This window comes from Podarcis gaigeae (genome assembly GCF_964106915.1).
Source record: "Podarcis gaigeae genome assembly, chromosome: 5".
NCBI classification, from domain to species: domain Eukaryota; kingdom Metazoa; phylum Chordata; class Lepidosauria; order Squamata; family Lacertidae; genus Podarcis; species Podarcis gaigeae.
Window position 1 is genome coordinate 32,564,444 of NC_139681.1, and position 14,493 is coordinate 32,578,936.

General features: G+C 42.6%; 1 protein-coding gene across 5 annotated transcripts in view; it reads right to left on the reverse strand.

Moving 5' to 3' along the window:
* PALD1 (phosphatase domain containing paladin 1) overlaps positions 1-14,493 on the reverse strand; it is a 109,303-nt gene that overhangs the window by 28,976 nt on the left and 65,834 nt on the right. For all 5 annotated transcript variants that reach the window (XM_083740689.1, XM_083740690.1, XM_083740688.1 and 2 more), the window contains exons 12-18: positions 13,539-13,673; positions 12,381-12,497; positions 11,250-11,429; positions 9,704-9,901; positions 8,316-8,456; positions 7,393-7,464; positions 6,197-6,337 (exon numbers count right to left, since the gene is read on the reverse strand). In XM_083740689.1, coding sequence (XP_083596815.1) covers positions 6,197-6,337; positions 7,393-7,464; positions 8,316-8,456; positions 9,704-9,901; positions 11,250-11,429; positions 12,381-12,497; positions 13,539-13,673 — 984 coding nt within the window. The remainder of the gene's footprint in view (positions 1-6,196; positions 6,338-7,392; positions 7,465-8,315; positions 8,457-9,703; positions 9,902-11,249; positions 11,430-12,380; positions 12,498-13,538; positions 13,674-14,493) is intronic.

The window sequence follows — 14,493 nt, forward strand, 5'->3', positions numbered from 1 at the left end:
ATCCATAGAGTTTCTTCTTGAAAAGAAGAGTCCATTTTCTCCACTGTTTAATCAGAGTACCAAATTCCATATAAAGCGATTCATAGTCATTTGCATATAGACTGTCCATTTTATTTGATATTTTAATTTCAAAATATCGTATTGGCCATGATTTCCAATTATAGCAGGAAATCAACTTTGTCTTTCTTTAATTTGTTGTTACACTAATGCATATATATATATATATATATATATATATATATATGCAGGTTTTGGTGTCCTCGGGTGTCTTCCCGTGTAAAAGTTGGGGTGTCTAGGCGACGTTTCGACGAGGTCTCACTCGTCATCTTCAGGCTGGTGCTTTCGGCTTCTTGTTACTGGAACAGAGCGGGATCTCAATGTTTGAGTTCCTATAAATACTGTAGAGGGGGTGTGGTGTCTAGCCTCCAATGTTCTGGGCAGAGAGGAAGTTCCCAGGCTAGTGTGCCTTTTCTTCTTTTGTTCCTTAATTACTTGAGAGATACCTTGAGTGATTTCTTGAGTGATATCCTGAGTACCACTTAGGTGGGTCATTAGGTGTGGATTAGTTGCTAAAGTCTTTGTGTCTTGACCTCTTGAACTTTGTGAAGAGTTTTCCTGAGAAGATGGCTGTATTGCACTTAGTTGTGCTTTGGCTTGGCTTCGTGTATAGGGGCGAGCTGTGGTTTTGTGGCTTGTGTCAGCCAGATCTGTGTAGGGATTGCAGGGGGGTGCAGCATCCGGAGGTGCCACCATGGATTGGCTACTGGATGGTGTCAGTAATTCATCTGTGGAGAGGGTCTGGGTTTGGGTCTGGTGTGGTTGATTGGTGTTGGCGTTCTGTGTGCCTCTGGATCTGGTGTCAGTTTTTGTGGGGAGGGCTAATTTCCAGATGTCTGGCAAGCGGGATGTGTCGTCACGCTTGTTCATGTTGTGAGGGTGTTTCTCTATCTCGATGGCTTCCATGATTATTCTCTTGTGGTGATGTTCCGTGTTAAAGAGCAATTTGGAATCTGCAAAATTAATTTCGTGTCCTGTTTCTTTCATGTGTTGGAAAAGAGAGGAAGTTTTTTCTTCTTTTTTGACGGCATTCTTGTGTTCTGCGATACGTGCATTTATTCGTCTGTTTGTTTGTCCAATGTACGTGGCTGGGCAGACTTTGCAGGGTATTTCATAGATCCCTTGGTTTTCCAACTGGATTTTATCCTTGGGGTTTCTGAGGATATTGGCTATTTTTTGGTTGGTGCAAAAGGCTGTTTTGATATTGTGTTTATGGAGGATTTTGCTAATTTTATCTGTAGTGCCCTTGATATAAGGAAGGAGGGCCATGCCATTGTTTTCTTCTTGAGTGATATTCTTGAGTTTTCTTCTTGAGTGATATATATATAATTGTTGCTTCCTTATTCACTTTATAGCCTGCCAATAACCCTTATTCTATTAGCAGCAATTCTGTCACTGCCAAGATAGTTCATGGCTCACTGGCCAAATTCCTGGTGAATTGCTTAGTGCTGGCTGGTTGCTGACCTAGATTGGCCTTGCTCTGATCCAGCAAAGCAAAAAAAAGTGCATACTCAGGATCACTTAGCGCAGATTAGCTATGCATTAATACAGTCCAAATACGCACTCTTTTAATACGCACTTTTTAAATTTGTAAATTAAAAAACAAAGCAAAACATCAGCACATCTTGACATTTTAGTCCTAAGAAAAGCCGAAGGAGAAAGAATAAAAATCTTTCTTTCATATTATCACCAGTCTCACCAGATGTTGCTTGAGACAACACACGCATCATCCCTGACCACTGGCCATGCTGGCTGGGGCTGATGGGAGTTGGAGTCCAACAACATCTGGAGGGCCATAGATCCCCAACCCATATAAATAATGCTACTGGTACCTCTAACAGAAGGCCATATCACAGCCACACTGGAAAATCTAGGAGAGACTAACAGACTGTGATAACACAGTCTGTAACTGAAGAGTTACAGGAGCTGGGGAAGGAGATAATTTTCTGTTTCCCGTTGCAGGCTGCAAGCACTGCTGAAACACTCGGCATGAGGTGATCTCTGCAATCCTGACCAGGATTTCTTTTTTTATTTTTTAAGTATGCTTGTTATTTCTGAAATGTTTCTGCTTTCCTTTTTTCCAAAAACACCACGTGGTGTAGGGTTGATTCGAGGTCACTGGAAAGAGGACTCTTTTCACGAGGTGGAGGAGAAGACTACCTGCTTATGTCCCACGGCTCTGTATTTACCTTTTATACCAACCAGGAAAACCTGAAAAACTTAAAAGGCACCAGTGCTCCCAGCATCAGTGCGGCAGCAAAGAAGGAAAACCTGGGTCTAAAAAAGTGTGTATTGAAAGATATGCCCTCATGAAGATTATAAATCCGAGAGGGAGGGGGTAGGCTGTTTTAAAACCCATTTTTTAAACAACTGTTAAGTGTTACTAACCATACCAAGGACTTTCATATGTAAAAAAAGACTCTGTCTCCTGGTGCCCTGTTCCCTTTGTATTCTAGGGGATAATGCCTTAGCTGGATCCAGCCTACCTACTTCATCGGTAGTGGTAATTCTGGGAGCTCACAAACAGCACTGGAAAGTGATAGCCTCCCTATTATTTTTCCTGCCCATCGGCTATTCATGAGTATGCCTTTTAACGTGAAGGTTTCTTTCCGTTGCCACGGCTGATTTATCTGTAAATCTGTGAAACTGCCCTTCCTACGATGGCGCTGGCCTTTAAAGACGTAAACTGCCTCAGTCCTGTATACCTTAAGGAGCGTGTCCACCCCCATCATCCAGCCCGGACACTGAGATCCAGCGCCGAGGGCCTTCTGGCAGTTCCCTCACTGTGAGAAGCAAAGTTAGAGGGAATCAGGCAGAGGGCCTTCTCGGTAGTGGCGCCTGCCCTGTGGAATTCTCTCCCAGCAGATGTCAAGGCAATAAACAACTATTTAACAACTGTTTAGGGAAGTTTTTAATGTCTGATGATGTATTATTTTTAATATTTGGTTGGAAGCTGCCCAGAGTGGCTGGGGAAACCCAGCCAGATGGGCAGGGTATAAATAAAGTGTTATTGTTATTGTTATTGTTATTATTATTATTATTATTATTATTATTATTATTATTATTATTATTCAGAGTGTCACACTGTAATGGCATTATTGCCAGGAATGGTTAACAGACATGGTGTTGGTATTTTTTCCTAGCAAAAAATAAAATAAAAAAAATTAAAGCCATTTTTGCATCTTTGTGGCATTTCCACCTATTTGACATGTTAATTATGCATTACAGACTTTTAGTGCTTTTGGCCACAGAGATCATTGATAAAATATTAGTCATGCATGAATTAAATTAACCCCAATTTCACAAGCGCAATTTGGGAGTTGAGACACGATTACACATATTGTTCTCCAAACTGGACTCTGCACATGTCAGAAAGAAGAGACCATAGCTCAGGGGAAATCCTCTGTATACAGAGTCCTCTGCATACCCAGGACTGCACAATAGATATCCTAATTTAGGGGATGTGTGCTACCCACACACTAGTAGACTATTGGCTGCTGTTGCCAGCTCTGACAATACTAAATATTTGCTCAGGATTAGGCAACGAGAAGTCTATTTCAGCCACCTTTTCCCTCCTTTCCAATAGTTGATTAGAAATCAAAGTACAAACCATTTGCTAGGTGAGGAAATGCCTGCACGCAGCCCAGCACACGCAAGGATCAGATTCATTGCTAGTTTTAGTAAGTCTTGCATAGACTGTGCTACCAAAAGGGGAAATCCTCCACCAGCTCTCTATGAACAAATGTGTTGTTGTTGGTTTTTAAAAAATGTTCACAATCCAGAATATGGAGATATTAAAACAGTTTGTTTGCTTTTTAAAGAAAAGCACACGCACACACAAGATTGACAGTGAGATTTTAAAACACACCCTGATAATGTGGTTTGAAAATTAAGGTTTTGTTGTTTTCACTATGTCATGCAATAATGCTGTGTCTGTAGCCTTTGAGAGTGCTTGGCTGTTGAAACCTGCCATCTAGTGGGATTTTCCACTCACTAAGAACACCCAAAAACTTCACATGATGACAAAGGCCCACAGCTGTAAAAGGGAGAAGAGCTGTATTCAGGGATAAATATTAGTTAGGATGCTGGATTTCATTTTTATTAACTGAAGGAAAGATAGAGGGTAAGTATCAAAGCAACAAGGTCTTCAACAGGACCTAGATCACCTACCTCCACATTTAAGGCCCTTTTCATCCCCCTGCCAGCTATGGGCTCTTGCTTCTCATAAACCTTAGGCACACTAGCGGAAGTCAATGTGATCTCTAAACTAGCCCACATCTGTCAAGAACCACAGTTCCCCTAGAGCTTTGCGGCTGAGGCAGGAAAGCCAAATTTCATTCATCTTGAACTGCTGGGCTTTTGATAGCAGGGAAGTCAAACAGGTTTTTCCAGACAGGGTAATGGGGGAAAAGACAAGCCAGTGAAAAAGAAAAAAAAAAGACACACAGGCTCAGTTCTGTGTCTGCAATACTGCACAAGGTCTCTTTTAATGACTAGCAGAAACCACCCTATATGCAAACAGCTTGAAGCTGTGTGTTGGGTCTGGGCATTGAATGCTCCGAACATTGGCTTCCTAAGCTAGATCTTGGATCCGATTCCTATATGCATGTATGTTTATTTCACTACAGGAGGCAGAATAACCATGAAGCCTGTTGGAAAAAAAGAACTGCATTTGGGATTGCGTTCTGAGACGACATAAAATTTCCCTCTGCAGTGTTTACATATGTGAAGTAAGTAATAATGGAGTAAAATAAAAATAATTTCATGCACAATGGGTCATTCACACATGCAGGGCATCAAGCAGTAAACACGGAGATGTGAGCCATCTCTAAACTGGAAGGAAAATGACTGTCACACTGACTCAGTATCTTGAGCTTTCTAAAGTGGTATGCGACCCTTCCTATTATTTTTGTTTGGATTTTTGCAGATTTCAGAACAGCATCTATACATATTATCAGAAAATCCAAAGGCACTCGGCTGCCCTCTGTTGGCTTTTGGTAAATAATGAACTCTGTGACCTGAAGGCTAGTTATTCAGCTAATATATACTACCGTTGCTCAGTATATCAACAACTGCAAACAGCTTCCACACAGGTTAAGCTGTCATGGGACTGGTGTCATGTTTGCAAACAGTGACCCACATTGTTCAGCATTCTTTAACTGGTGTCAGAGTGTCTCAGGCTTCAATGACTCCAGGGAGGCGGTGGTGCTGGAATCAGTGTTCTCTATATATTAGCACAAAATTACAATTCAGTTACTTATGTGATAGCATGTTTCTGTTTTGTTTAAAAAAAGCTCCTTTGCAATCCATGAAATATCATGCAAAGAAAGCCTCACAAAAACTTGTACGCAAAAAGTGCCTTTCCAGATATATTGTTGCAGAGGACGTGCATATGTTTGTGGGTGGGTGGGTGTTTGATAGCAGTATGATGGTGAGCACTAGCGCTGGTGCACAGGATTGCTGTAACCAACCAGCAGCTCTGGTAGAAACTGGCAGGCTTTGATGTCCTTTTAATAGACAATGCAAATCAGGGCATGTATCTTACAAGGAAGAATAGCTTCTGGGTAGATAAGAGAACTCCTTGCCCTCTTTCCCATGACTACAAAAGCCAAGAGAGACAAAGCAAAGTATCACCTGGAGAATATACTAAGCTAAATATGAGAAATTATGTAAGCTTGCTTAATGCTTATAACTGATAAAGGCCACAGAATTTCTTATAGTCCTGAACACAAGCTCGGCAGAAGGTTCTGCAGCAGGAGGCCAGACCCTCCCTGCCCCAGCTATAACAACATGTGGATCAGTCAAAGACGAGCTTTCTGAAACTGCAGGCAAACCATTTCCAAGCAAAACTGCAGCCCGTTCCCCATTGACTTGTCCACTCAGCTCCTGAGGTCAGCAGTTGATCTCTATCTAAACTGAACAGACAGCAAACACCCTTTGCTTCTTGATGTCTCTGTCCTCTCCCTGTTGTACTCCTCCCGCCATTCCATTTGCATGTCCAGCCCTGCCTACTGAAACTAATTGACAACAGATCTATGTCTGGCTTAACAGCAGAGTGAAACGGCAAAGAACAGAGGGAGCCACCAAAGGCGTGCGGAAATTCAAAGCAACATCCATGGTACGCGTTTGCTAGGCTTACCTGTCTGTAGGTGCATATGATGATTTCCCTCAAGTGATAGTGCATGGGTGTCATCGTCTCACTCACGGTATCCAGTGCCATATCTACTTCCTTCTTCATTCGGTGTCCCTCCGGCAACATCTGAACCACCTTCATGACCACCTGGCAGACAAAAGCAAGGGCCCAGCTTAACATGAAACCTTCCCACCTGGAACGTTCTCTTTCACAAAGAGCAAATGTTAAGCCACTGAAATTTTCTTCTGGGGGAAATAAAGAGGGAAATAGTTTGCCCCCCGTTTCTGGCATTCCGTTCCCTACTAGTTTTGCAAAAACATCACATAAGGGACACAAAAGTACCTTCTGACAAGTGCAAATGCCAGTCTCAAGAATGTTCACAGGAATCAACACGTCACACTTAGTTCCGACTCTTTAGATCCCTTTAAAGCAGCCTTGCAAATAAGCCCACAAAAGTGACCAGCCTGCAAAAATGTCTTACTGACTTGCTGGGTATGGCGGTACAAACCCACCCAACAGCATGGAAGATGTGGATCATGCCAGATTCACATCAGCACTGACAAAAGTTTCTGTTCCTCAATATTTTGTTTTTGTCCCTTTCTTTTCTGAGCTGCAAACTAAGGCAGCGGTGCTGAGTTGCGTTCAATATTGGGGGGGCGCACGCGCATGAATAATGTCACATGTGTGACGCCCCCCACCCAATCCAGCCAGGCCCATCCACTGCCAGCCACCTTACTTTTTTGAAAAGGATGTTCAGGTGAAGATGCTTCGCCCTGCACGTCCCTGGCAAAGATCGCCTGTGCGCCTTCCGGGAAGGTGCTCTGGCGATCATCAAAGGGACACATGGGCCAAAGTTGCTTCACCTTGCCAGGTTCCTGGCAATACTCAAAAGGATATGGCATGGCTAAACATCTTTGTCCTGGTGTGTCCTTTTGAGGTTCACCACATTTTGGGAGCGGGGCGGCCCCCTTTTTGAAAATATGGGGGGATCCCCGGAATTCAGTTACTGCAGAGGCGGTGGGAGAGATGTGGCAGAAACTGATGTCAGCAGCAACCGAGCAAAATGGAAGATCACCTGTGCACTCAGATGTGTTTGTGGTGATAGTGCTGATTTATTTATTTGTGGTGGTTAAGGCTGCCCTTTCAGAAACATTACCTTAAGAATATTCTGTCGCCTAATTTTAAAAGTGGAAGATACGCACCTCAAACTCTCCTTTGGTGTACTTGGCATCAGGCACGCTCACAATTTCATCTTCAACCATCTCAGGGATTCCCTGAAGCACCAAGAAGAGGAGTCTTAGGTTTGATTATTGAGCAACACAGGAGATAAACAACAGTATCACAGAATTATTACTAACTGCAATATATGGCTGCTTATGAAGTTAGTAATATGCCATGTAAGACACAAGGAACTGTGAATATTGTAGAATTCTGGTACTTTTCACTTTCTATGTTTTAGAAAAGCTATCATTCTTTTTAAAATGTATCCTTTATCCATTATTTCTATTTATGTATCTTGCATAGGTTAAGAAAATTCCTTAAAAAAATATTAAAGTGGTTTATGTATGTAACAACAGCAGCTAGGATTCTTTATGTGCAGAAGTGGAAGCAAGAAGTTCCCACGAAAGAAAAATGGATAAGCAAGATAATGGACTATGAAAAACTAGGGGAAAATAATAGTAAAATTAAGAGAATCTAATGATGAGTGTTTTAAGGAAGAATGGATGCCTTTTTCAGACTACTTAAAGAAATATTATAGTACGATGAACTCACGAGCAGGATTTGAGCTGTGAGCAACAGGTGTAATTAGATTATAATATTGTGGTTTTGATTTAATAGATAGAAAATAGGGTGCAGCGGAAGGGGAGAAACAACAACTCCAAGAAAAACGGGGTGGGAAGTCAACAAAAATAAGAGAAAATATATTATTGTATCTTGATTGTATATGTTAAAAAAGTTGAAACTTAAGACTAGTCCTTAAAATTGTTCTGCAGAAGCCAAGAAGATTTAAACCCTGGGCACTGCACACATTTCAGGAAGGATTTTGCCCATAATATCAGGTACCCCTCCCTGCAGAATCCCAGACCCCTCACAAAGTGGGACAGGTCTCCAAATTAGTACATACGTTGAAATGCCAGAGGGTGAGGACAGCAATGACCATGGCTGTGGTGGTTCTTCCTCTGCCACTGTGGCAATTGAACACAAAGGCTGTGCGGGAGTCTTCAGCCAGAGCACCCTTCATGGCTTCCAGCAGCTGGTCAAAGTCCTAAAGGTGGCACACAAAGGGCATTTGTGAGCAGTCTAGTCTTTCTCAGGTGTGTGTTTGTGTGATTTTCACACGTGCTCAGTACTGTACTCACGGCATGTGCCAAATGTATGTTCTGTCCCTCATACGGCCTTTAGGTGGCAGCAATGCCCTGATGAGGCAAATCCACTACAAACAGACCAGATTTTAATCACACTAAGTTGCTGCAAAGGGATTCTAAATAGCACCTAACTAACAGTTTGAAAGCACGTCAAAGTACAAGTAGATAAATAGGTACCACTCCGGTGAGAAGGAAAACGGCGTTTCCGTGCGCTGCTCTGGTTCGCCAGAAGCAGCTTAGTCATGCTGGCCACATGACTCGGAAGCTGTACGCTGGCTCCCACGGCCAATAAAGCGAGATGAGTGCTGCAACCCCAGAGTTGGCCACGACTGGACCTAATGGTCAGGGGTCCCTTTACCTTTTTTAATGCATATTCCAATGCCTCTTTTAAGGAAGCGTACACAGGGTTTATTGTGGGGGGCGGGCTCGCCCCCATCCAGGGGCTGAGCAACCCGAGACTTTAGTTGAGTCATGTGAACTGTATCACATAATTTGGAGAAGTGCAAAAAACCACAGGACAACTGCATTTCATGAAGCACAAATCAGGTCTGTTTACTTAAAAACACGAAGACTAGACAAAATCCCTGGGGGCATCCCTATTGCAAAATCAAGTGGACGGGGGGAAGGGGGAGGGAATAATGGCTCCTGGTTTTTGTCTAGCTGAACAAATGGTTTTAGGACAAAACATTATGTGCAGCTGTGCAATTATATTTCCACAAGAGGCTTCACTTCCCTGCCCCCACACACCCAAAAAAGAAAGGCACCCACAAAAGGCTGGACTACAGTGGTACCTCAGGTTACATACGGTTCAGGTTACATACGCTTCAGGTTACATACACTTCAGGTTACAGACTCCGCTAACCCAGAAATAGTACCTCGGGTTATGAACTTTGCTTCAGGATGAGAACAGAAATCGTGCTCCGGCGGCGCGAGGCCCCATTAGCTAAACTGGTACCTCAGGTTAATAATAGTTTCAGGTTAAGAACAGACCTCCGGAACGAATTAAGTACTTAACCCGAGGTACCACTGTATTCAGTAGAAGACTAGCAAGTGGGGAGAAGGGTTGCTTAAGTATCAGCCATCTTAAAATTTCCCATGTGGAAGAAGGTGGGAGGGCGGAGATATGGGGTCCCTGTGTGGTGCTTACCTTTTCCTTAGGAGCACAGAAGTCTGGGATTGGAACCCGTTTATACACCAACCCCTGGCAGGTGCTTTTGTGCTGGTTGAAGACTTCCTGCATGGTCAGGCATGTCTTTAACATTTTCATCTGCTTCTCCTGTTCCAGATAGACCTCAAGCCATTTCTGGGATTTCAGCAGGTCATTCTTCACAACGGATTCGAGTTTCTGAAGGAGGGAAGCAATGAGGCCAAACCAACAAACGAAAAGGCTCATGAGGAATTACCACAGTTAACTATGCAATTATCACTTTTCGTTTCCCTCTGGCCTCACTCACGTACAATTCCCCTCCCCACAATCCTTGTGTGCCTACTTTTTGTAACTGCGTGCATCTGACAAAAAGGAATGAGGTCTATGAAAGCAGGTGCCATTAATAATAATGAATTTTAAAAGATGTTTAAATTCGTGCTCCCCCCCAAAAAAAACCCAAAGCCTTGTTGCTAGGGGTAATTGGGATGGAGACTCTGAAGAAGCTGGCTAATCTTTTTATGCATGCAACAACCGCAACCAGAATTCTATATACTCAGAAATGGAAGAAGGAAGAGATTCCAACCCAAGAAGAATGGCTTATAAAAGTAATAGATTATGCTGAAATGGAGAAACTGACTGCAAAACTAAGGGACCCAAATGATGAACTGTTTTTATGAAAAAGTGGAGGCCTTTTTATACTGTTGAAGTATTATGGCGATATTAAATCGTGAGCAGGATTCGAGATATGAGTGGTGGTGGGGAAAATATAAGATGGAGTTAGGGGGAGTTGATAATAAGCATAATGCAGCAACCAAGGATATGAACAAAAACACCAGGGTGGGAAGTCAAAAAGAAATATGCAAGAGAATGGCATATTGTATGCAAATAAATTTGTTTAAATCTTTGAGAAACAATAAAAATCAATTTTAAAAAAAGAAAGCTGATCAATTTAAGGCTCCAAAGTGCTCCAAGGTGGAAATTAAAAAAATAAATGGAGTGAGCCAATAATACTTTCAAACTCAGTTTGTCTGATAAATAATGCAGGGGGAGAACAAGCAAGGCTGGCATCTATAATTTCTAAGAAAGAGGATCGATCAGCTCCATATGGAGACGTAAAGGTTAAATCTGAAAAAGACAACAGGCTGAAAAATGTCCTTTGTGATGAGCACACATTATTTACTTGGATGCATCAAAATGCCACCATGGATGCGTCCCCCTTGTTCACTCCTGCATCATAAGAGTTTAAAAACCGGGGCCTGGGGTGGTGGGGCGCAACAGTTAGCCTGTCACACCAATACAACAACAGCCACAATGAAAGATGCAACATGCCATCCAATGTAAACAGATAGTAAGAATCTCCTTGTCGGGTACTTTTTAACTGCATGGCATCCTTAGAAGCCAGCCTAGAGGAGAACTATCATTATTTTCTAATTCCTGCAGAGTGCTGCCTGCTGTGAAATGCTAACTGCCCCAGATCAACCCAAAAGTTTCCCAATATTTGCCTGGTGAAGGAAAAAAGAGAAGTTAAAAGCGCCTGAGCTCTCACCTCCAGCTGTTCAGGTGACGTTGCAGGCACTGTAATCTGCTGCTCCAGGTTGCCCACTTCCCGGATGGTGTAGGTTTGCTCGTTCCCTTCTAGGACCACATCTTCACGAAGATTGACCCACAAGATGTGGGAATACTTCCTCTTCGCATCTGTCAAGTAGGTCAAGACATTCCCGATAGCCTGAAGAAAATGAGTAATAGTGGTCTTGTAGTAAGGTTAACACTTACTGGGAAATGATATATAATGAAAAGGATGTTTAAAATAACGTTTGTAAAATAATAATAATAATAATAATAAAAACAAGCCAGAAGATTTTCTTTTGGGAATTATAGGGACAGAACTACCAAAACTGTATAGAAACTTATTCATGTATGCTACTGCAGCAGCAAGAATGCTACTCGCTGAAAAATGGAAAGAAGCAGACGTCCGAGCAAAGGAAGAATGGATACAAAACTTATGGAATATGCAGAAATGGTGAAACTTACCGGAAGAATAAGAAACCAAGATAACAAACTTTTTATAAAAGAATGGAAATGGTTTATTGAATATTTAGTGATTAAATTGTAAGCAGATAAGAACATTGGCAGGATTGTTGTAATGACCTGCAGTTTTATAAGAGTATACATTTAAAGTAGATGGATAAAAGAGCACATTATGAGCAATTTGGATATGCAGAAGATATTAAAAATAAGTTTAAGGAAATGCAGAAAGAGGGGGAAGGAAGTCAAGTTTTGAAATGTTAAAGTGATTGCAAAATTAGTGAAATGTATAAACCTGAAAAGCAATCAATCAGTCAGAGAATGAGTAACTACAATCATGCTTGCATTTAAAAAGATTTAAAAAGCAACAACCCTACAACTGGTTAGTTGTGTGACTGTTTCTCAAGGGCTCTCAGTCAGCTTCCTTTTGTTTCCACAACTTCACTGGGTTTCACAGGTGTTGGAAATCTGGAAACTCCACTGTCTTTTTATTTTATTTTTTTAAGGATCAAATTCCTGTTTTGAATTTTAATAATAATAATAATAATAATAATAATAATAATAATAATAATAATGCCTGTTTTTAATCCGAGAGCTCTTTGGCCCTATCTCAGTCTCTCTTCTCAGAAACTACACAGCATTGTTCAATTACCTTGGTGTTTGGCTGTGCCATCCCATACACAGGCATCTTGGGGACTCTCCGGAAGTTGGCCACGCTCATCTCCTTGAGTGTGCTGAGCACATCTGGAGAAAACCTTTCATCCACCACCTGCAGCAGAAGCAGAACTCTAAAGGCTGCGGCAAACAACTAGGAAAAGCTGGACATTCATTTTGCTCATGCGGTTCCCAGAGACACTTCCTGCCTCAGCCAGATCATACTGGGAAGGACAGCAGCTCTTACACCAACAACCTCCTTCCAAATCCCAGTTAAACTAAAAACCTAATATGGTGCCTTTCCAGATGAAGCCTGTCAGCTGCAGCCAACACGGCCTGTGGTCAGGGATGAGGAGCAGCGCAGCCCAACAGCATCCGGGGGCACCAGGTTGGGGGAGGGTGGCCTACAGAAATAGCAACAATGGTCCCCAAAGCACATTAATGCGATGCAGATCTGAAATCACCCAAAGCATACGCAGATACGGAGGGTAATCTGCCCAATGGGTGGCATTCAACTATATCTCACCCGGAGCAGACCCACTGAAATTAACGAACCTAACTTAGCCACATCTACTAACTTCAATGGGGCTGCTCTGAGTAGGGCTAGCACTGAATGCCACCCAATATCCGCTGGTGCTCAGGCATGCCTGCACACACTCAGTTTAACAAAATCCCTGGAAGAACGTGCTGTTACGTTTCATAAAACCTGACTCCATCCTCGGAAGAAGGCTGAGCATGTAGGGGTGGGGGAGAAAGGGGATATAGTCCAACCCTTTAACAAGGAGAACAATTGCATCCACAAGTGGGAGCCAGTGTGGCAAAGTGGTTAGAGTGTTGGACTATGACCTGGGAGACCAGGGTTCAAATCCCCACTCAGCCTCAGCCTTACAGGGTTGTTGTGAGGATAAAATGGGGAGGAGAACTGTGTACAGCACCTTGAGCTCTTTAGAGGGAAAGTGGGATATAAATGTAGTTGTGGTAGTAATAAATCATAATTATTATTACAGAAATGTAATAAAATGCAGAGATGCTGTCCAAGACGGCTCCAAGGAAGGGTGTTCAAAAGTCAGGCAGTGTAGGCAGGCTGATCAGGGTAAATATATTTAATAATAATAATAATAAAAACAACAACAGCAACTCAAAATAGTTGACTCACCAGCACTCGTGCCCCCTTAATTATCTGCTCCCCTGTGACCATAAGCTCCGACAGGTTCATGTTGGCTTGAAGCCTGTATAGTTCAGAGTGCCTGCACATCCATCGGCTGAAATCTAGGGCAAAAGCAAGGGAGTACTTCCAGTCCAGGAAAGGGAGACAAGACAGACAGGGACACTGTCAGAAGAAAATCAACATACTGCACACATCACAAGTAATCATTAGAAAACATGGCATCCTGTTGGCACAAAAAACACTTTCTCCTCCTTATGGAATAACACGCATTGGCTGAAGATGCTGCTAGTTGAGGCCATAATCTTAGCAGCAGAGAGAATTATGTAAACATCTTGTTGGGTATGGAAGACACAAGGCATGGTGGCCAAATCTGCTGTCGCAGAACAGGATATAAAGTTGTCCTTTTCTCCCTTTCCTTTTCTGTAAACCAGTGTTTCTCAACCTGACCGCTGGTGTTGCTAACTAGGGATGGTGGGATTTGTAGTCCAAAAACAGCTGGAGACCCAAGTCTGGGGAACACTTGCTGTAAACCAACATGGCAAATTGTCAAGGGTGTTTTGCTTGATTTGACTGAGCTGAAGGTTTCTTTTATTACAGGGCTCGTAATGTTTTCATCATAGTGGACACTGAGTGAACGGTAAAGAGCAGTGGGAACGACAGTGACACTGACAACAGCCAACTTGATGCCATGGCCTTTGGCTAGCACAATAAAAGTTTATCTAACACAAGCCATCTCCCTTTACAATTTGATCTGACCACAGACTCTCAAGAGCAGGCATAGGCAAACTCAGCCCTCCAGATGTTTTGGGACTACAGCTCCCATCATCCCTGACCACCGGTCCTGTTAGCTAGGGATGATGGGAGTTATAGTCCCAAAACATCTGGAGGGCCGAGTTTGCCTATGCCTGCACAAGAGCTTGCCAGCAAAGAAACTTTTGATGAC